Source organism: Tamandua tetradactyla, chromosome 1 (assembly GCF_023851605.1).
Source record: "Tamandua tetradactyla isolate mTamTet1 chromosome 1, mTamTet1.pri, whole genome shotgun sequence".
Lineage (NCBI taxonomy): Eukaryota > Metazoa > Chordata > Mammalia > Pilosa > Myrmecophagidae > Tamandua > Tamandua tetradactyla.
In genome coordinates, this window is record NC_135327.1 from 146,901,563 (window position 1) to 146,924,501 (window position 22,939).

Sequence of the window (22,939 nt, forward strand, 5' to 3'; positions counted from 1 at the left end):
CCCTCCGTCTAAATACCAGCTGTCATTGAGGATCTGCCAGGCCTCTAGAAAGAGTAAGGATGCTGGGTCCCACAGGCCTGGCTTCAGATCCATCTTGCCTAAGATAGGGGTTTGCCTTTGAGCTAATCTCTCGATCTCTCCGAGAATTAGATTTGTCAACCATGAAATGATGATATTAGGTTCTTCTATGTCAAGATCAAATAAGACCCAGGAGTGTAAATCTCTCTGGCAACGTGGGACAGAAATCCCGGGATGAGCCAGGACCTGGCATCAACGGATTGAGAGAGCCTTCTTGACCAAAAGGGGGAAGAGAGAAATGAGACAAAGTGTCAGTGGCTGTGAGATTTCAAACAGAGTTGAGAAGTTATCCTGGAGGTTATTCTTATACATTATATAGATATCCCTTTTGGATTATTGTCTATTAGAGTGACTAGAGGGAATACCTGAAACTGCTGAGATGTGTTCCAATAGCCTTCATTCTTGAAGATGATTGTATAACTATATGGCTTTTATAATGTGACTATGTGATTGTGAAAACCTTGTGCCTGAGGCTCCTTTTATCCAGGGTATGGACAGATGACTAAAAAACAAGGATGGCTGATGAACAAACAGGGGGGACAAAGGTTAAAATAAATTGGGTAGATGGAAATACTAGTGGTCAAAGAGAGGGAGGGGTTAGGGGTATGGTATGTATGAGTTTTTTTTTACTTTTTCTGGAATGATGCAAATGTTCTGAAAAATCATGGTGATGAATGCACAACTATGTATTGATATTGTGAGCCACTGATTTATAAACCATGTATGGGATGTTTGCATGTTAAGATTTATTGATAAAAATATCTAAGAAGAGGGAAGATGGCGGCTTAGTAAGACGCGCGGATCTTAGTTTCTTCTCCAGGACACCTACTAGGGGAGTAGAAACGATACAGAAAGCGCCCAAAGCCACAACAGAGATAAAAAAGACAGCGTACCCCATCCTGGAACGGCTGGCTGGCTGAGAGAAGCAGCTCGGGTGAGATCGCCAAGGCGCGCGGGCCTTACCGGGCGGGGTGGCAAGCGGCCAGAGTTACTCCCTTCCCCCTTCCCGGGCCGGCTGGGAGAATTGGAGAGGTGGTCCCCTGAAACCAAGGCGACTGGCACCCACACCACGCGCAGCCCCTGGACCAACTGAGAGAATTGGATCGGAAACCCCCAGGCCGCGGAGAACGGTGACCCCGTGACTCCCGGGGAACGTGCACTCTCTCGGGCGGGCCGCTGCCGCTGGCGCCCTCCCGCCACGCTTGTTGCCCAGGGCCGACTAGGAAATTCGGACGGGCTCTTTCCCTGGCTGTGGCGACCAGCAACCCTCCCTGCATTCGGACACCCTCCCTGCGTTCGGACCCCGGGCCGGCTCAAGCCGCTTTGGCTAGCGAACCCCCAGGACGGCGAGAGTTTTCCAAAGTTTAAGGTCCCACAGCACCTTTTACTGGTGGGACCCGCAGACAAATGTGTGCCACGAGCGCCACCTACTGGGCAGGATAAGAAAAACAGAACCCAGAGATTTCACAGAAAAATATTACAACCTTGCTGGGTCCAACACCAAGAGAAATCTGAATAAATGCCCAGACGCCAGCAGCAGAAGATAACTGTCCACGCTCAAAAGATTGAGAATATGGCTCAGTCAAAGGAACAAACCAATAGCTCAAATGAGACACAAGAGCTGAGACAACTAATGCTGAATATACGAACAGAAATGGAAAACCTCTTCAAAAATGAAATCGATAAATTGAGGGAGAACATGAAGAGGACATGGGCTGAACATAAAGAAGAAATAGAAAAACTGAAAAAACAAATCGCAGAACTTATGGAAGTGAAGGATAAAGTAGCAAACATAGAAAAAATAATGGATAGCTACAATGATAGATTTAAAGAGACAGAAGATAGAATTAGTGATTTGGAGGATGGAACATCTGAATTCCAAAAAGAAACAGAAACTATAGGGAAAAGAATGGAAAAATTTGAACAGGGTATCAGGGAACTCAAGGACAATATGAACCGCACAAATATACGTGTTGTGGGTGTCCCAGAAGGAGAAGAGAAGGGAAAAGGAGGAGAAAAACTAATGGAAGAAATTATCACTGAAAATTTCCCAACTCTTATGAAAGACCTAAAATTACAGATCCAAGAAGTGCAGCGCAACCCAAAGAGATTAGACCCAAATAGGCGTTCTCCAAGACACTTACTAGTTAGAATGTCAGAGGTCAAAGAGAAAGAGAAGATCTTGAAAGCAGCAAGAGAAAAACAATCCATTACATACAAGGGAAACCCAATAAGACTTTGTGTAGATTTCTCAGCAGAAACCATGGAAGCTAGAAGACAGTGGGATGATATATTTAAAATACTAAAAGAGAAAAACTGCCAACCAAGACTCCTATATCCAGCAAAATTATCCTTCAAAAATGAGGGAGAAATTAAAACATTCTCAGACAAAAAGTCACTGAGAGAATTTGTGACCAAGAGACCAGCTCTGCAAGAAATACTAAAGGGAGCACTAGAGTCAGATACAAAAAGACAGAAGAGAGAGATATGGAAAAGAGTGTAGAAAGAAGGAAAATCAGATATGATATATATAATACAAAAGGGAAAATGTTAGAGGAAAATATTATCCAAACAGTAATAACACTAAATGTCAATGGACTGAATTCCCCAATCAAAAGACATAGATTGGCAGAATGGATTAAAAAACAGGATCCTTCGATATGCTGTCTACAGGAAACACATCTTAGACCCAAAGATAAACATAGGTTGAAAGTGAAAGGTTGGGAAAAGATATTTCATGCAAATAACAACCAGAAAAGAGCAGGAGTGGCTATACTAATATCCAACAAATTAGACTTCAAATGTAAAACAGTTAAAAGAGACAAAGAAGGACACTATATACTAATAAAAGGAACAATTAAACAAGAAGACATAACAATGATAAATATTTACGCACCGAATCAGAATGCCCCAAAATACGTGAGGAATATACTGCAAACACTGAAAAGGGAAATAGACTCATATACCATAATAGTTGGAGACTTCAACTCACCACTCTCATCAAGGGACAGAACATCTAGACAGAGGATCAACAAAGAAATAGAGAATCTGAATATTACTATAAATGAACTAGACTTAATAGACATTTATAGGACATTACATCCCACAACAGCAGGATACACCTTTTTCTCAAGTGCTCATGGATCATTCTCAAAGATAGACCATATGCTGGGTCACAAAGCAAGTCTTAACAAATTTAAAAAGATTGAAATCTTACACAACACTTTCTCGGACCATAAAGGAATGATGTTGGAAATCAATAATAGGCAGAGTGCCAGAAAATTCACAAATACGTGGAGGCTCAACAACACACTCCTAAACAACGACTGGGTCAAAGAAGAAATTGCAAGAGAAATTAGCAAATACCTCGAGGCGAATGAAAATGAAAACACAACATATCAAAACTTATGGGACGCAGCAAAGGCAGTGCTAAGAGGGAAATTTATTGCTCTAAATGTCTATATCAGAAAAGAAGAAAAGGCAAAAATTCAGGAATTAACTATCCATTTGGAAGAACTGGAGAAAGAACAGCAAGCTAACCCCAAAGCAAGCAAAAGGAAAGAAATAACAAAGATTAGAGCACAAATAAATGAAATTGAAAACATGAAAACAATAGAGAAAATCAATAAGGCCAGAAGTTGGTTCTATGAGAAAATCAATAAGATTGATGGGCCCTTAGCAAGATTGACAAAAAGAAGAAGAGAGAGGATGCAAATAAATAAGATCAGAAATGGAAGAGGAGACATAACTACTGACCTCACAGAAATAAAGGAGGTAATAACAGGATACTATGAACAACTTTACGCTAATAAATACAACAATTTAGAGGAAATGGACGGGTTCCTGGAAAGACATGAACAACCAACTTTGACTCAAGAAGACATAGATGACCTCAACAAACCAATCACAAGTAAAGAAATTGAATTAGTCATTCAAAAGCTTCCTAAAAAGAAAAGTCCAGGACCAGATGGCTTCACATGTGAATTCTACCAAACGTTCCAGAAAGAATTAGTACCAATTCTCTTCAAACTCTTCAAAAAAATCGAAGTGGAGGGAAAACTACCTAATTCATACTATGAAGCCAACATCACCCTCATACCAAAACCAGGCAAAGATATTACAAAAAAAGAAAACTACAGACCAATCTCTCTAATGAATACAGATGCAAAAATCCTCAATAAAATTCTAGCAAATCGTATCCAACAACACATTAAAAGAATTATACATCATGACCAAGTAAGATTCATCCCAGGTATGCAAGGATGGTTCAACATAAGAAAATCAATTAATGTAATACACCATATCAACAAATCAAAGCAGAAAAATCACATGATCATCTCAATTGATGCAGAGAAGGCATTCGACAAGATTCAACATCCTTTCCTGTTGAAAACACTTCAAAAGATAGGAATACAAGGGAACTTCCTTAAAATGATAGAGGGAATATATGAAAAACCCACAGCTAATATCATCCTCAATGGGGAAAAATTGAAAACTTTCCCCCTAAGATCAGGAACAAGACAAGGATGTCCACTATCACCACTATTATTCAACATTGTGTTGGAGGTTCTAGCCAGAGCAATTAGACAAGAAAAAGAAATACAAGGCATCAAAATTGGAAAGGAAGAAGTAAAACTATCACTGTTTGCAGACGATATGATACTATACGTCGAAAACCCGGAAAAATCCACAACAAAACTACTAGAGCTAATAAATGAGTACAGCAAAGTAGCAGGTTACAAGATCAACATTCAAAAATCTGTAGCATTTCTATACACTAGTAATGAACAAGCTGAGGGGGAAATCAAGAAACGAATCCCATTTACAATTGCAACTAAAAGAATAAAATACCTAGGAATAAATTTAACTAAAGAGACAAAAAACCTATATAAAGAAAACTACAAAAAACTGCTAAAAGAAATCACAGAAGACCTAAATAGATGGAAGGGCATACCGTGTTCATGGATTGGAAGACTAAATATAGTTAAGATGTCAATCCTACCTAAATTGATTTACAGATTCAATGCAATACCAATCAAAATCCCAACAACTTATTTTTCAGAAATAGAAAAACCAATAAGCAAATTTATCTGGAAGGGCAGGGTGCCCCGAATTGCTAAAAACATCTTGAGGAAAAAAAACGAAGCTGGAGGTCTCGCGCTGCCTGACTTTAAGGCATATTATGAAGCCACAGTGGTCAAAACAGCATGGTATTGGCATAAAGATAGATATATCGACCAATGGAATCGAATAGAGTGCTCAGATATAGACCCTCTCATCTATGGACATTTGATCTTTGATAAGGCAGTCAAGCCAACTCACCTGGGACAGAGCAGTCTCTTCAATAAATGGTGCCTAGAGAACTGGATATCCATATGCAAAAGAATGAAAGAAGACCCATCTCTCACACCCTATACAAAAGTTAACTCAAAATGGATCAAAGATCTAAACATTAGGTCTAAGACCATAAAACAGTTAGAGGAAAATGTTGGGAGATATCTTATGGATCTTACAACTGGAGGCGGTTTTATGGACCTTAAACCTAAAGCAAGAGCACTGAAGAAGGAAATAAATAAATGGGAACTCCTCAAAATTAAACACTTTTGTGCATCAAAGAACTTCACCAAGAAAGTAGAAAGACAGCCTTCACAATGGGAGACAATATTTGGAAATGATATATCAGATAAAGGTCTAGTATCCAGAATTTATAAAGAGATTGTTCATCTCAACAACAAAAAGACAGCCAACCCAATTACAAAATGGGAAAAAGACTTGAACAGACACCTCTCAGAAGAGGAAATACGGATGGCCAAGAGGCACATGAAGAGATGCTCAATGTCCCTGGCCATTAGAGAAATGCAAATCAAAACCACAATGAGATATCATCTCACACCCACCAGAATGGCCATTATCAACAAAACAGAAAATGACAAGTGCTGGAGAGGATGCGGAGAAAGAGGCACACTTATCCACTGTTGGTGGGAATGTCAAAGGGTGCAACCACTGTGGAAGGCAGTTTGGCGGTTCCTCAAAAAGCTGAATATAGAATTGCCATACGACCCAGCAATACCATTGCTAGGTATCTACTCAAAGGACTTAAGGGCAAAGACACAAACGGACATTTGCACACCAATGTTTATAGCAGCATTATTTACAATTGCAAAGAGATGGAAACAGCCAAAATCTCCATCAACAGAAGAGTGGCTAAACAAACTGTGGTATATACATACGATGGAATATTATGCAGCTTTAAGACAAGATAAACTTATGAACCATGTAATAACATGGATGGACCTAGAGAATATTATGCTGAGCGAATCCAGCCAAAAACTAAAGGACAAATACTGTATGGTCCCACTGATGTGAACGGACATTCGAGAATAAACTTGAAATATGTCATTGGTAACAGAGTTCAGCAGGAGTTAGAAACAGGGTAAGACAATGGGTAATTGAAGCTGAAGGGATACAGACTGTGCAACAGGACTAGATACAAAAACTCAAAAATGGACAGCACAATAATACCTAATTGTAAAGTAATCATGTTAAAACACTGAATGAAGCTGCATCTGAGGTATAGGTTTTTGTTTTGTTTTGTTTTGTTTTGATTTTACTATTATTACTTTTATTTTTTTTCTCTATATTAACATTCTATATCTTTTTCGGTTATGTTGCTAGTTCTTCTAAACCAATGCAAATGTACTAAGAAATGATGATCATGCATCTATGTGATGATGTTAAGAATTAATGATTGCATGTGTAGAATGGTATGATCTCTAAATGCTGGTTTAATTTCTTTTTTTCCGTTAATTAAAAAAAAAAAAAAGAGAAGGGATAATTGGAGATGAAGGGATACAGACTGTACAACGGGACTGGATATAAAAACTCAGAAATGGACAGCACAATACTACCCAATTGTAATGCAATTATGTTAAAACACTGAATGAAGCTGCATGTGAGGTATAGGTTTTTTGTTTTTGTTTTTTTTGTTTTTTTTCTTTCTATTATTGTTTTAATTCTTATTCTGTTGTCTTTTTATTTCTTTTTCTAAATCGATGCAAATGTACTAAGAAATGATGAATATGCAACTATGTGATGTTATTAAGAATTACTGATTGTACATGTAGATTGGAATGATTTCTAATTGTTTTGTTAATTCTTTTTTTAATTAATAAAAAAAAAGAAAAAAAAATATCTAAGAAGAGATCAAATAAGAATATGTATATAATATGCCTCAGTACTCTGTAAGTAGCCACTAGGGCTTTGTTTAATCTTTCTTTGACATCTTCCCTAATGACTCCACTTCTTCCTGATATTGCCTACTCTGATAACTGAAAAGGTCTCTGCTACTTGTTTCCTACTTCTGCTGCTATTACATTACTTTATGTACATCATTTCTCCAAACAGCCTGCAAGTGCCTCCTGTTCTGGTATCAGCTCTTCTCTGCTTCCTATGTCCCCCTCCCACTATGCACCAATGGGCAGTCACTGAATGTTATGTTGGTTATCCATCTTTCCTTTGAAATTTGAATTTTCCTTGGAACAGGGGAAGTACAACCTAAACTTTCAGAAAACCAGATGACAAATGGCTTTTATTCTCTGCCATGAACCTTGCCTCAAAGTAACATGGTCTCTTGGATTTTGCTATAATACATGCTAAAAGATTTACTGATACTTTATTTGGACATTTCAATTTTACTATAAATGAGGGAAATTTAAATATTTTCTCTTAAATGTGATTTTTCCATTTCTTGATATCCTCTCCTGCCTCTACCTCACCCCCCACCTTTTTGTGGCCTCAGAAATATAACTTCAATTTTGGAATGATCGTTGGAGGATGAATGATTTCACCTGCAGAAACAGGCTGGCTAAGTAGCCCAGGGGTCGGCAACGTTTTCTGTAAAGATCCAGATAATAAAATGTCTAAGGCTTTGCAGGCCATACCAGTCTCTGTCATAACCACTCCCCTCTGGCACTGTAGCGGAGGAGCTGCCATCGACAATAAGTAGAGCAAATGGATGTGGCAGCATTCCAGTAAAACAGGCAATACAGGCAGTGACTGGACTTAGTCCATGGGTATAACCTACCTACCTTCAGTCTAGCCCACCACTTTAGAGGACATATTCTGTTATTAGGAGTATAAAAGACAAGCTTTTACTATACTAACAAGAATATTTGTGATTACAGAATCAAATTAAGTCTGATTTCCTGAGTCACACCAGGAATAGATAAAAATAAGGTAAATGAGTAAAAGAAATCCCAGCCTAAGACAAGAATATAAATGCATTCTAAAGGTTAATACCTCAGCAGGGGAATGTGCTTTGTTTTCTAATTAAAAAAAAAAAATTTGAAATAAGAAACAAGCATGATAGGAAAATGGCCAGGGCCTCTCACTTATGCCCCAGTTCCCATTTGCCTGGGCTTAAAGATTTTGAGACTGGCCTCTTCCCAAAGCCAGAGAATCCCAAAGAAAAAACTTTCCCTTCCCTTGGCTATCTATGAATCAACAAAAAGATTCCTCATGCCGACCCTTTGACTCCTGAAGGGCACAATGCAGAGCTCCAAGCTGAGGTTTACTCCAACACAATCAGCGGTGGGTGGTTGAGATTCTTTCTCCATCCCAGCACAGTGGTGGGCTTGTTCAGATTTGCACAACTGGTCAAGAGCCCTAACCCGCATGGACAATAGGAACATTCAACAATTTGTAAGTTCAAGGCTCAACACATTTGTCTTTTATGTAATCACATTTTTTTTTTCCATAAGGAACATATTTAGCTATGACTTAAGTTTTTCTATAAGCATATTGTTAACTAGGTGGCACCAGAAAGTCTAACTTTGTGCCCTCCAGCAAACCATTTCAAGTGAAATGAGGACTTGAAATTGAAGAAATATTCGGTAGTTATGCAATTTGAGAAGAGTTCACATTCTTTTCCCCACAGTTCCACATAATTTGGGATGACACCACCTCTTGTCCCTACTGATCCCTGGATCCAGTCCTTTCAAGTTCTTATCCTCCCATTTCTACTTAAGACTATATTCCAGTACAAGGAGAATTCTGAATTCTCCATCTTACGCATTTTTACCCTTCCCTTCACCAGGCAGTGCTGGACCTGCTTCTGCCATCCGGTCTCCACAGGCCCTGTGGCTGGCAGAACTCCTGCTGTCAATTCAATCACACTCTCTCTGGGGGCTTTATAGGGTAGGAGTTTCCTCCACAGGGTGTCAAAAGCATCTGGGCAAAACATGTTAGGTATAAATTAAAACAATAAAATAAAAAGTGGGCACAACACATACTTTGAGTGCTGCATGGCATTTAGCCTCCTTGGCTTCTGGGCTCTGAGAGCCCTTAGCAACTGCCTCATGGTGTGTTGAGCCAAAACATTCCACCCCATTTCCAAATGCCCCGGCCTCAGCCAGAACAGGAACAGAGGAGACATGGGGCAAAGCTTTACATGGCAAAAGCTGCAACACAACATTTCATAATTTTTAACTGCCCAAATTAACAACTAGGGTTGAAGAAATGACAATCTGGTAGGAAAGCAAGGGGAGAATGGAGCTCTTTTATCTAGAACCTGATGGATTTCCAGAAGCATTTTTGTTTCTAACTTGAGTCCACATTCTTAGAGAAGAATATCAGACCATTGAAGGACTTGAAACTAATTTTTTACTTGCTCTGGTTGGGCTGAATGGATGTGAAGACTCAGATTATACTCTTAAGGTCACAAATATGGAAAGGTCTGAAAGATTAAGTTAAAAAAGAAGATTCCTGCGTTTGCATATTTTTTAAAACTACATATGTATATGTACAACATATGCATGTAAAATCACAGAAAAGGATTAGTAAAAAATCATACTAAACTGAGAGATAAAGGAGGACTCTGTTTATTCTAATCCTTTAGCATTGCTTGATCTGAACAGAGAGAGCTATGCTCTCTACAGTGGGACCCTTTTATCTGCCCACAGCCTGCTGCCCTTGAGCCACTGGGACCCAGCAGGGATAATAATGTGCAAATCACAAGTCCAGATGTTCTTTATCATTTTTTCATTAAATAAAATTATATTATCTTTAAGAAAAAAATGAAATATTAAAGGAAAGGTGTTGGATGGGGCCTATTTCTACATTCTTCTTATACACAGGCCATACTGCTTCTTTGCAGGATACTTAGTTTTTCTTTTTATTGCTTATTTTTCCTGATTGCGAGTTTCTTATGTAATGAGCTGACCTTTCTTCCAAATAAAAGAAACCAAAAAAGTTGGCAGACATTATGTCATGGATCTCACTCTTCACAAAGTTTCTAGAAGAGGATCTAATTGAGACCCAACAACTTGAACACTGTTCCTATAAAAGCCACAATTCCTCTGACAAATTTGGAGGTGAAAGCTTAAAGAAAAGATAAAAGGGCCAAGGAAGGGTAAAGTTCTGAGTACAGCGTGAAAAGTTCTCTGACTGAATTTGACTCTGGGTAGCACATGCTAGCAAAGCTAAGACGGAGCAGAAGGCCAGAAAGCTTTGGCAGCCAAAGCTAATTTGCCAATGAAAAATGCTGAGAGAATCAGGAATAGGCATGGATAGAACCATTATCTGGAGAAAAACCAAGCCCTTGGGACATTTCTAAGACAAAGGATTTAACAGAATAGTGATTAGAGCCCTGGAGAGACCAGGATTCTGGCAGGGTTTTCCTTTCAAGGGACATCCTGGAGTAACTGGCCCACTGGATGACATGTACCTTCTACTGGAAGTGGTTACTCAATATGAGTAAGTCAGATCCCGTTAGGAACCAACATCTGGACTGAAGAATGATGAATGAAAAAATACTTGTTGACCGAGCAAACATTGCCCTCTCCCTGAAACAAGCCTTAATCTAATCTGAACTCCTGGTACAAACCCTTTTGGCTAAACCTCAATTGAAAAAAACAAAAAACAATAAACAAACCAAAAGACAACAAATCATACACAATTTGCTCTAGTCTTCTGTTTGAATTTTCTGCTGTTTAGATGAGTTCAGACTGAAAGAATACATAATATCTAGGCTTCTGACTTTATAGGGGTTACTGAATAAGGTGCTAACTTGAAGACCTATATTACTTCCTGCTATAAGAAAAAGGTTATTATTTTTTTTTTTACATGGGCAGGCACAAGGAACCGAACCTGGGTCTCCAGCATGGCAGGTGAGAACTCTGCCACTGAGCCACTGTTGCCTGCCCAGAAAAAGGTTATTTTTAATTTAAAGCCCAACAGGGACCTATAATTTCATCATTGAATAGATTATAAAGAAGATATATCAAAGAGCAAATAAGAAACTATGGGAAATTTTTATCCGCAGTTATAAAATGAAAAAAAAAAAAAAAAAAGGAAATAATCCAAAGTGGGAAAGAAAGTATAGGAAGACAGCCTATTAAATCTTTTCTATAAAGGCTTCTACTTTCAGATTTGAAAAATAACATGGCAATTCTAGATATTGCCACAACATAAAGATTAAATAACCATTATGTCACGTGACTTTAAATTTTTAAGAAAATGTCAAGCTTTCCCTATTTTGTCATAAGCCCAAGTGAGAAGCTACGTTTTATTCACATTTAACAGACTCAGAGCTCTGACCACACATCCCCTTGCAGGAAGGCCCTCTGTCAACATCACCCTCCGCTTCTCACTGGCAGGGATGTGATTCTTGTGCACACATGCCAAGGGCTGCAACTGCCAGCCTGTTCACCTCGACACACTGGAGTGAAATCCTCACGCGAGAATAACCATCCAGTGCTGCATATGCTGTCGAGGAAGGAGCTGGCCACAAGATACTGTTCAGTGAAGAAGTCCACTTGCAGAAATATGATTGAGATGAGCCATTCTGGTTTGTAAAACCTTTTTTTTTTTTTGCATGGGCAGGCACTGGGAATCTAACCTGGGTCTCCAGCATGACAGGCGAGAACTCTGCCTGCTGAGCCACCATGGCCCGCTCTAAAGTGTTTTAAGGAGCAACAGTGTATTTTGGGTGTGGAGGTGTGTGTAGGCACAGAGACAAGTGAGTCTTCCTCCTGGGGAGTAGGGTGAGTAGCCCCACTTTTTTCTACCTACACTTCTCTAGGACTAGGCTTCTTGTTTTTTTTAGGCAAGGAACAGGAATTTTATTTGTAATTAAACACAGGCTTTATAAGCAAGTCAGATTTGGACCGCACTTAGTGTTTATAAAGAGCTCTTGCACACGTCTGTTTCCCGCACTCTGATCAAATCCTGGGCAATGCAACACTCACACAGCCTCACCTCGGCATTCCACGTCGGGGTCTCCCCAGAAGAGCTCCTGGCACTTGCTGCAGGTACGGCCTCCAAACCCGGGCATGCACTGGCACTGCCCTGTGAACTGCAGCCAGAAATAAAACCTTGGTCAAGCCGGCTTTAGGGCAGAAGCCAGTTTTCATTTCTCCCTTTTGATTGCCAGTTAGGATAAGAAGACTGGGTTTTGCCTGAGAAGACCTCTACATCCTAACTAGGGAAAAGGAATGTTATTTTGACCGTAGGCACCTCATGCCAGGATCTCCAAACCGCTCTTCTGCAAAAGGAGGTCGGAAAGATCTATAGTATGTCACACTTTGTTTTCATGTTTCCTCATTCTCCTCCTCACAAAACAGTAACAATCCCAAAGCCAGCTTTGGCCCACCTGACCCTGGAAACACTTCATTCTTAGTGTGTCAGGGAACAATGGCACTTTTTACAATGATAGCTGTGGCTATTTGGTTCCTTTCAAGCTGTGAACTAAGGAAAAAGTGTGATTCAGTGGCCAGGTGTCAAAAAGAAACACCATGGCCTTATCCATTCTAACGTGAGTCTGCATTTGCAGCTGGGGCAAGAGATTGAAATGCTTTGGATGGATCAGATGGGACCTCTGTGCAGAGTTATGTAGTCCCAGCCCAGAGGGTCAAGGTGGGGCTGAAATCCAGGGCATGCTGAACTTTCCAAGCTGTGTGCCGGGTGCAGGACTGTGTCCACCAGCAGAGGGTGCTCTTCTCTAATTCAGGCAAAGCCACCGCATAGGCTAGCGAGCAGTCACCTGGGCTCATGAAGTCATCATTCCTTATGCCATAAGGGCCTCAACCCCAGCTACAGTCCCTCACCTCATTACAGGATGGCCCGAAGGAATGAGCAGCATCACAGTTGCAGGGATCACACCCCATCCCGCTGGCCAGCTGCCAGGTGTTGGGTGCACAGCGGTCACAGTTCAGCCCAATCACATTAGGAAGACACAAACACTGGCCCGTGGTTTTGTCACACTGGCAGTCAGAGCCGTTGCAGTGCTCCTGCATAGTGCCCAGGGAATTGCAGACACACTCTGAAACAGAACGTGATCAGATCTTCTTATATTCATAGTCATACAATATAGACAAAGCAAAATTTAGCTACATCCAGGCTGCTAAGATTTTCCCTTTCCAAATTTTGACCCTGAAACGCAAAGTAGCAGAGAAAAGAGGTAATTAAAAAATAAAAATACACAACTCCATAAGATTATTCTTCTGAAGTCCTTATGATATGCTCACAGTTCTGATATTTCTGAAACAGATTTGCACAATGATGTATTTTGCCTAACAGTATTTTCAAAGCACGTATTTAATAAGCTGCTGGTGAATCATTTTAAACCCTGAGGATATGACTAGAAATAAAGGATTCCAGTGGGAATTGAGATACATAATTATAGTTCTTAGAAGGGCAGGGCAGTAATGAATATGTTGGACATGGCAGGCAGAAGCCCTTTAAGCCAGTAAGGCTTTAAGGAATCCAGTCCTGCTGGTCCCCAACATTCCAGGCATGTTTGTATAAACAAAGACGGGGGCCTGGGAGCTTTGCAACAACAGGAGGAGGAAATGCAGGCTCATCTATTGATGAGAGAGAAGTAATGAATTCTGAAAGAGGGATTTCAGAGATGTTATTTCTTTCTTCTTCTTAAACTGGAAAGTGCCACTCTATCAATGACATTAGCAAACTTAGGGCCCCAAGGGGGTCTTTAGCATGCAAGCCCCCCTGACCGGCAAGTTCATAAGCAGAACATAAATACACTCTATTTGGATGGCATTTGTCACGCTGACAGCTACTCGACTTTTCCAATACCTAGTAGGCATCTCCCCCAGGTATTGAGCCAGATCTTGGGACTCTGGTCCTGCTAGAAAATGAAAATGTAAAGAAAAAAGTCAGTCTCATCTTTCTTTTGTTGAGGGAGTTCTCTCTCTCTGAACGAGTGTCCAGATTGTTCCCAAATGAAAATATATGGAGGGAACTGCGGATGATGAAGGCGGAAATCATCCCAATAAACGGGCAAAACAAGTCTGCATCTTACTTCTGCAGTCCTGCTGGAGGGCATCTCCATAGTACCCAAATCGGCAGAGCTGACAGTGCTCCCCTTCCGTGTGGTATAGGCACTTGAGGCAGCTTCCCGTCTCCTTGTCGCAGGCTTCCGGGTCTGTCGTGTCAATGTTGCGGTTACACTGGCACGGCTGGCACACACCCCCCACCTCCAAGGGATTGCCAAAGAATCCTGAGGCACAGTCATCACATCTGGAGCCTATTGGCCAATAAAACCAAGCACAGCATTTTTCGCTTGACTTAAAACCCCCCCAGTCAACTGACATTCCTGCCTAGAGAGAGCCAACCATGGCAAGGAAGTGGTTGCCTATTTACTTCCTTGCCATGGTTGTATTTACTTCCATGCCTTGCCACTATTTACAAAGCCAGATGATCACATCTTAAGGAAATGGACAGGCTTTTAGCTGCGAGGGGGAGAAGTATCCTGCAGTCTTGCAGACTGCCGCGGAAGCCCCAGTGTGGTGTGGACAGTTAGTGTTAAATTGCTAGCACCTGGGAATTTTGCTTCTAGCAACAGATGGAGATTAGGAGCTAAATAATGATCTGACAGTATAAAGTTCAGCTTGATGTTAAAATCCTAATCCAAGGATTAAATAAACTGAAAAATCACTATTTCTTCAGGAGCAACCTATAAAACAGGGTCCTTAAATGATGATCAGTTTCTCTTTCTCTAAGAAATCCAAAAATCACATGCAAGTAGTTATTGAGCTCCTAATTAGTCAAACAAATATCTGAAACATGAAGGACAGAATACAAGGGAGTTTATTTTCACAACTAGATAAACTCATGAACATTGATGGATAACATGAATATAATGAACAATGAAGAGTATGGCTAGCTTTGATGGATTTGGCTACCAGGTGACTCCCTGGATTCTTTTTATCTTTCTGCCCATACCTTTTGGCTACTTCAACTATTCAGACACTTCTGCTGTGAGTTGGATAAAGAACGGGAGAATCCAAATGTAAATTAATCTTCCTACCGTTTAATAACAAATAAAGGTTTTCATAGGGTTTTGATTGTGAATTTAAATGAGCTTGCTATCCTGTTCTGTATTACATTATCATTTTAGACAGTCAAGAATTGCCTCTACCCCATATGGCATGTAGGAAAAGAACCCTCGTAATATTTTAGATTCCTTTACCTTTTAACTAAAGATTATAGAAATGAAACGAAGTTGGCTAGCCCTTCGTCCTTTTTCTTAACAATTACCTCTAAAGGACACGGCTTTTCCTCCCTATTTGCCTTCAAAAGCATGCACTTTACTTACCAACGTATCCGGGATTACAGACACATGCAAGCTGTAACGTAACAGGGTCTTGATAACAGCTAGTGGCAAACTGGCGTCCACTGTCAGGGCCATCTGGGCAAGGGCAAGGGCGGCAGTGATCTCCTGACCCAATGATGGGGTCACCATAGTAACCAGCCAAGCACCTACATCAATTGCAGAAGACAGAGAACCATGCACCATCGCTGTGAAAACCCTGCTACAACAAAAAGTCCTAGCAACTGTCTTCTGTTTGGGAACATTCACGCCCCACACCTCACAACCCCAGGTGGAGGCTGTCAGCAGTGTTTTCCAGCTTTAGCTCCCATCCCAGGCACCTGGAAGGCTTGTTAAAATACAAATTGTTGGAGACTGATCTGAGGTTTTCCCCTCTGTTCTCCTTGCTAGTCGACTATGCAATTAACTTCTCTTCTTGAAATCCCAGTGTCATGGCATGACTTCTGTGTGCATCAGGCAGACAAATCCACTTTTGGCAGCAACAATTTGGCAGCCCAGATGGGGATGGTCACAGAGACCCCTGACTGAGGCTCCATGGCCCCTACAGGATGCAACTCAGGCCCAGATAGGCTGTGACAAAATCGTTCAAAACTGGTGAACATCTGCTTTGGAGCTTACTGCTTAATAAATGTTTGAGGGATGAATTAAGTCAGCCTGATGCTGCCATCTGATTCCACTTCTGTCACTGTGTGCAACTAGAGTCTTCCTGTGAGAGAGGGGTCTAGTTCCAGAATCCGCAGCTGAATCTGCTATGCTGAAACTATTTAGCCTAAGAGAGAGAAAATCACAGTCCAGCAGATCCCAAATCACCTGGAGGGATTAGTAAAGCACAGATCACTGGACCCCAGCCTGAGAATTGCCCATTCGGATGGTCTGACGTGAGCCGAGAATTTGTACTTTTGACAAGTTGCTAGGCACCACTGGTGAACCTGATCTGCTTTGAGAAGCCCTGGCCCTGAGAGTTGTCTGAAGGCTCTGGAGTCATTTCTTGGTCATTTCCCAGCTGTTTCTAGTTTATTATTTCTGTAAGAATGATAGTTTACCCTGTTGCCTTGGCTTTGTAATACTACTTTGTCTTTCATTGTTTTACTATATTTGAGTCTACTTCAACTGGCTCTTATACTTATTAAGTACAACAGCTTGAAAGATGGAGAAATAATAATCCTTTATCCTTTGGGATATGATTACTTCCATCCTGGGTTTTTCATCTGGATTTTGCATTCTGTGATCTTTCCTAGAATGTTTGCAAGGGTGCTATGCCACTTCTTTTGTCTTGTTGATGCTTTCTTTGCTATCTCTTTGCCAGAACTCATGCTAATGTCTTCTTCTTAACCTGTTCACACCCTACTCTAAGCTACAGCCCAGGGTAGTTCCTTCTGATGGTTCCCGGAGCCTCTTTTTATAATCTCCATGACTACCTTCAAATGGGATTGGTTTTTGCAACCAGGTCTCCTGGGTTCCAATAAACCCTGCAGAAGAAAGACATGGAGACCAAAGCATCTTATGAAAGAGGAGACATTTACTTGCTAAGCAGGTTTGCAATGGAATCAAGACTGGCTGGTGACCAAGAATCCTTACTTCCCTTTAGCTTGAGTAAACTTTAGACAGACCTCTCCCTAACTCCAGGACTCTGATTGCCTCCTCCTTATCCAGGTGGCTGAGAGGATCCTAACTAGGTAGATCCTCCGGCGCTTACAGACTCCAGATGGCCTAATTTAGGCAAAGGAAAATATTCTAAACTAAGTGTACCAATTGCAACCTCGGTAAAGCCCTCATCCAACCCTGGCCCCCAGCCCTTAAAGAGCTTGCTGTCTTTTGTTTCAGTGGAGTTCAGTTCTTCTTTCTCCCCTGCTATAGCATCCCCTGAATAAACCTGTCATTTCCTGTACAAAAACAAAGCAAAACCAAATTGCCAGGCTCTACCCCAGAGAGGCCGACTCAGTAGCAGCTATTGCTGCTGATCTGGGCATCAGGCTCACAGAGCCACTGCAGTAGAGGAACACCCCTTGCTCTGCCTGGCTCCTCACTCGCTCCCCTCCAGGGGAAGAGGCATTGTCTCCACATCTGTATTCTCTTGTGCTATCAGCCTGTTGTGAGCAGCTGGTCTGGTCCCTTCTTGCATTAGGGAGACTGTACTTGTGACAGTGGCTTGTCGCTGTCTGATTCTACCTGCACCTGGGAAGTGTCATGTTTGATAAATCCATGGTGACCACAGATCTAAAGATATGATCTGTCACCCAGCTTTTACCAGTAACAGAGCTGATAGGAATAACCGACCGCTGTTTGACAACTGCTTGGGCAGGGAAGAGGGATGCTATTCACCACCCCAATCCAACAATCTCCTCCCTGTACAGATAATTTAACCTTAACGGATTCCTTACTTGTAAAACTCACACAACTAGCTAATAATGAGCCAGAGTGTGAAGTCACGTTTCTGACTTCAGCAAGGAATTGTTTTACTCTGTCATGCAGCTCCTCAAGATGAATAGTAATTAGGTTTTTTGATTATTTCCTTAATATAAGAGCTTGAAGGAATTCTGGAGATCTAATTGAACCTACTTATTCTACTGACAGCTCACCTCTCTGAGTATCCAATATGCTAACTTGATCAAGATTATAAAGCAAGTTAGAAGCAAAATTGGGCCTGGAACTCAGGTCTAAGCATTTCCAATTTAGTTAGTTAGTTTGTTTTCCCTTTTAGGCCAAGGTAGTATTTTTAAAAACCAGGGGAAGCATCAGGAAATAAATGGGGAAAGATGGTCAGAGGAAATTAATCTTCTATTAGAATTTCTAAAGAAATTATTAGCAGTTCTAAGATGTTATACAAGAAATATCCCTTAATTATGTGCTGGGGAAATATGCAGCGATGAAGCAATTTTGTACAATCATTTCTGAGAAAGTTCTGAGGTTTTTCTAGGTGAAATAAATCCAGACACATCACGATAGAAATTTAGCGTTCATTTCCTGCCTGTCCCTACACTCCCTCCCTTGGGAACAATCTGATCCTACTGCTTCTTTTTCAAATTCGCAGGACTGAAACTCTGATCATCTTGGAACAAAGAAAAGAACGAGAAATTGGCTTCAACTAGAGAGCAGAATTCCAAGTACTTTAATAAACTTTTGTTATCCAAATCTAAGGCTAAAACTCTTTCTTCTTCCCATGCCATTTCTTATGTTCCTGTGAGAAATCAAAATTCTTTACATGTAATTTTATAAAAGGCAGCTACCAATATCAATCAGGCCATGCTCACGGGATATTCTTTAAGTGCGTCCCATAGTGAGACCGATTTGGAGCCAGCATGGCGGACAGCCACCTTCTGTCCCCGCGTGCTGCCCGCCCCACCCAGCCCCTCCCCGCCCCCACCCTTGTTCTTTCAATCTGATTTCCTCACCAGTCTTTCTCACTCCTATTTATTCTCCATATCCCATTGAAACAACAATGAAAACCTTATGGACAAAATGACAAAATGATGCCAACATATTCTTTTCCTTTTTTACAATCTTTTATAACTACTTCCCTGTTCTTTTTACAACATATCTTGGGGTTTAGGAAGGAGAATTTAGTAAAAGGAGTAGTCAATGGAACCTCCAAATTCTTGCATACCACTCCCAAATATATCTTTAGCCAAAAATTAACTACCAAATTCAATTTTCACTAACAATTTCTCTGATGTACAACTTTTGCACTGATCGAAGCACATACTGAAGTGTTTCACCATCTCATTATATGCACGGATTTGATATTAGAGGAGATAAAAATTTGTTGACATGGAGAGAGGGAGACAATTATCCCCCTCCCCAAAGTAGTTCTAACAGTGTATCTGCATTTCTTAATTAGTAATGAACAATATAAGTCTGAATATAATTTCTTCACATTGACTAATTCTTGTCCACCGAGCTAGACAGTCACGTTACTGGAGCACATTCTATAAGCTGTTCTCACTCTACCTAGTGCAGTGCTTTGCACTCATAGAAATTATCCAAGTAACACTTGCTAATTAGAGAACAGATCTACTTTTACATCACTTTATATGGTCTCCTAGACATTTTCGTTGCATAAAATGTTTTGAAAAACAAAGCTGTTTAACATGACTAATCCCATGTGGATTTGGTTTCTACTTTGACCCAAATTAGGCATTAACATTTCGCAACTCTCATCCTAGGCCAGAATCTGCTGAGACAGAGAGATGATTTCTATACGGATCTGTGGTGACCCCTAGAATGAATCTCCAAGAGGGCAGAGATTCAGGTCAGTTTTGTTCTCTGCCATAACCCCAGCTCAAGAAGAGGGCCTGGCACATAGAGAGTGTTAAGTATTTAGTGGATTTAAATGAAAGAATTACTAAAAAAAGTCTGAGGTGGTCAGAAATAAAACATCTGAAGCCCAGAGAGATTAATTTTCTGGTTGTATGAAGATGCACAGCCAATGGCCATCTCAGACATCAATTTGATTTCAATAGGCAGAGACCAGGTACCTTTCACAGTTATGGCCTGTGGTATAGTCCTGGCAGCTCAAGCATTCCCCCGTCACCGAGTCGCAGTCATCGGCATGGCCATTGCACTGGCAAGGCTGACAACTTGGAAAGCCCCAGTACCCAGGTAAGCACCGGTCACACTGCCGAGTGTACACCCCCTGGAAACAGTGGCACTGGCCGGTGATAGGATCGCAGAAGGTATTGACAGCTCCTTGCAGATGGCATTCACAAGCTGGAGAAACAGGCAAACCAAGGAACCATCTTGAGAAACTCAGTGAATGGAACAACACCCCTTTTATAAGCACCCCCCCATTTCAGTGTTGGTGGGATCATGTGATCAGTTTCAAAAGCAAAACCTCTTTTGCAGAGATGGAACCGACACCACTTTCTCTCAATTAATCTGAATGCACACATCATACTTCTCTGATCAACTTACATTTGCATCCGCTAGGGCCAAAGCCAAAGGTGCCAGGAGCACATCTGTTGCAGGTTCTTCCAACCACGTTCAGCCGGCACTGGCACTGGCCTCCGCTGGGGTCACAGACAGAGCTTAGGGAACCCTGAGGGTCACATTCACAAGCTGTAGGGCAAAGAGAGAAACTGTGACACTGGCAGGGAAATGAGCCCAGCACATCACACCTGTTTCTGGACTGCTCTTTTGCCTTGGGCTCTCCTTGGTTCTTTCTCCTTTACTACTTTGGCTTATTCAGAGTTCCAATTTAAAATATCATCCCTCTGAGGAGTGGGTGGGAAGAAACAGGAGATGGGGTTAGCAGATAAAAGCAGTTTCTCTACACAGGTGGTCACTAAGGTTTTTCTCTTTATGCTGTCAAAGCTCAAATATCACAGGATATTAGACAAAAGCCCAGTGACCTTTGGGGATCTGTCTGAGCTTTCAAAGCAAAACAAATTTCAGTTATCTGATGCTCTTCTGATTTTTTTCCCCCCTGACTCCCTCCCTTGCCTATGGAAAGGCTATAGTCGCATGGGCTTTTTTGTCCCTAGTCACTATTATCTGTATATTTCTTGAAAATCGATTCTAATTTCAGTGGCACTCAAGTGCTAAAATATTATATGAAAAAAATAAACATAAATTCTAGTCAAGACACTATTGCTTCTGTGTTGGTTACCTAACACACAACGATACCACATGCACTCCTCGTGGTGCCAAAGTATCTGGGCTTTCAAGAAAGAAGAGGCAGAAAGTAGCAGAAGCTGCAGCTCCTGAGTAACACCTACCCAGGCCTGTCTGGTGTAATAGGGCAGAAATACTGAAGATTATGTTTCTGCAAACATCTGTCATTGGAGTTTTCACAACACTTCTGCTATTTTCCAGACATCGGTATCTTTGAAAGGTTTCCCAGGCACTGTTCGTGACTGACCCATCTCCTGATCCTCCAACAGTAAAGATGTCCAGTGATTTACAGTATGGCATGAGAACAAGCTAGGAACAAACAAGAACATCAGAATGTTCTTACGATGTTGTCCCACATCACCAACTAAAGCAAATACATAAACCCCCAAAGTCTTACGCTGACAGCTGAAAAGAGAAAGTTAGACTCATTAAACAACAAAGTGAGAACCTCCCTATTCTTAAATACTCTTGCCAGAATGAAATGTCAATTTCTTTTAAAGGCATTTCATGTTTCCAGAAGGGATCCAACTTGAATAAATCTTTCTTGCAGCTTGAAGTTATTAAATAAGCCCTCAGTGGCCTCTGATGTAAGGAAGAATGATTGTGCTCACTCTCTCGATGTTACCCCTCGACAGAACACCCGGGGATGCAGAGAATGCTTTCTTCCCCCACCCCCACGCCCACGCCCACGCCCTTTCCTGCGCTGTGGGAAAAGACCTTCCACTTACTGAATCGATCAGCGTGTAGGGGCTCTCCACATCGCTGTCGGATGACGTGTACTGGGGCAGCTCTAGCCTCACTGTGTAATTCACACCCCTCTCAAAGCACACAGGGCGTGGAAGGACAACATATCTGCCCCAAAACAAAACAGAATGACAACCTTTAAGCATAAAAGAAAAAAGGAAAAGAAAAACAACAACAACAACAACAACAAAAAGCTCTACATAGATAATTCCAAAGGAAGAAAGTCAATGCAATGTCTGGCTCTGGAGAGGAACCTCTACAACTCACAAGGCAAACAAAAAAATTAATCTGCCAATGAGCTCTGCAGAACTGCAAACCACTGTCACACTGACCTTGAGCCTGGTGATAATGACACCACCTGGTTGTCGTCATCGGGAACAGTGTTACCACATCGGCTGCTGGCTGGGATCCTTCCAGGCCGCTGCACCGTGATGACAGCTTTCTCCCAGTGGTCAGGTAGCTGGAAGAAAAAAACAAGCAAACAAAGCTATCTGCATTAACCTACCTACTGCAGCGCGCCTGTTTCTATGGACTTCTCTGAATTGACCATTTGCTAGATTTAAACAGAAAACCTTGGGGTGCCTTTACCTTCCCTCTTTTCCACTTCTGCTGCTGTTGCACCAGCTCAACCTCTAATCCCTTCTCTGAACAGCCTCCCAACTGCCCTTCTTGCCTCTCCCAGTGCCCCTCTCAGGCCATCTTACAGCATTTCCCAAAGGAACCAGGATAATGACAATCCCCTGCTCAAAACCCTTCAACAGTTTCCTGATAATGAGTCCAAATTCCTTTATGGACCCTAGCATTTTTCCTAGCATCTCCCAACATCTCCCTTACCTAGCTATGAGGCACCACTCTCAAAACACTTCCTTCTCTGGTCAT

At 41.3% G+C, this 22,939-nt stretch overlaps 1 protein-coding gene across 3 annotated transcripts in view; it reads right to left on the reverse strand.

Moving 5' to 3' along the window:
• LAMB1 (laminin subunit beta 1) overlaps window positions 1-22,939 on the reverse strand; it is a 94,426-nt gene that overhangs the window by 35,882 nt on the left and 35,605 nt on the right. For all 3 annotated transcript variants that reach the window (XM_077165639.1, XM_077165800.1, XM_077165715.1), the window contains 9 exons: window positions 22,393-22,520; window positions 22,045-22,168; window positions 21,421-21,625; window positions 20,618-20,761; window positions 20,182-20,413; window positions 15,692-15,855; window positions 14,396-14,620; window positions 13,182-13,396; window positions 12,334-12,430 (listed from right to left, as the gene is read on the reverse strand). In XM_077165639.1, the coding sequence (XP_077021754.1) occupies window positions 12,334-12,430; window positions 13,182-13,396; window positions 14,396-14,620; window positions 15,692-15,855; window positions 20,182-20,413; window positions 20,618-20,761; window positions 21,421-21,625; window positions 22,045-22,168; window positions 22,393-22,520 (1,534 nt within the window). The remainder of the gene's footprint in view (window positions 1-12,333; window positions 12,431-13,181; window positions 13,397-14,395; window positions 14,621-15,691; window positions 15,856-20,181; window positions 20,414-20,617; window positions 20,762-21,420; window positions 21,626-22,044; window positions 22,169-22,392; window positions 22,521-22,939) is intronic.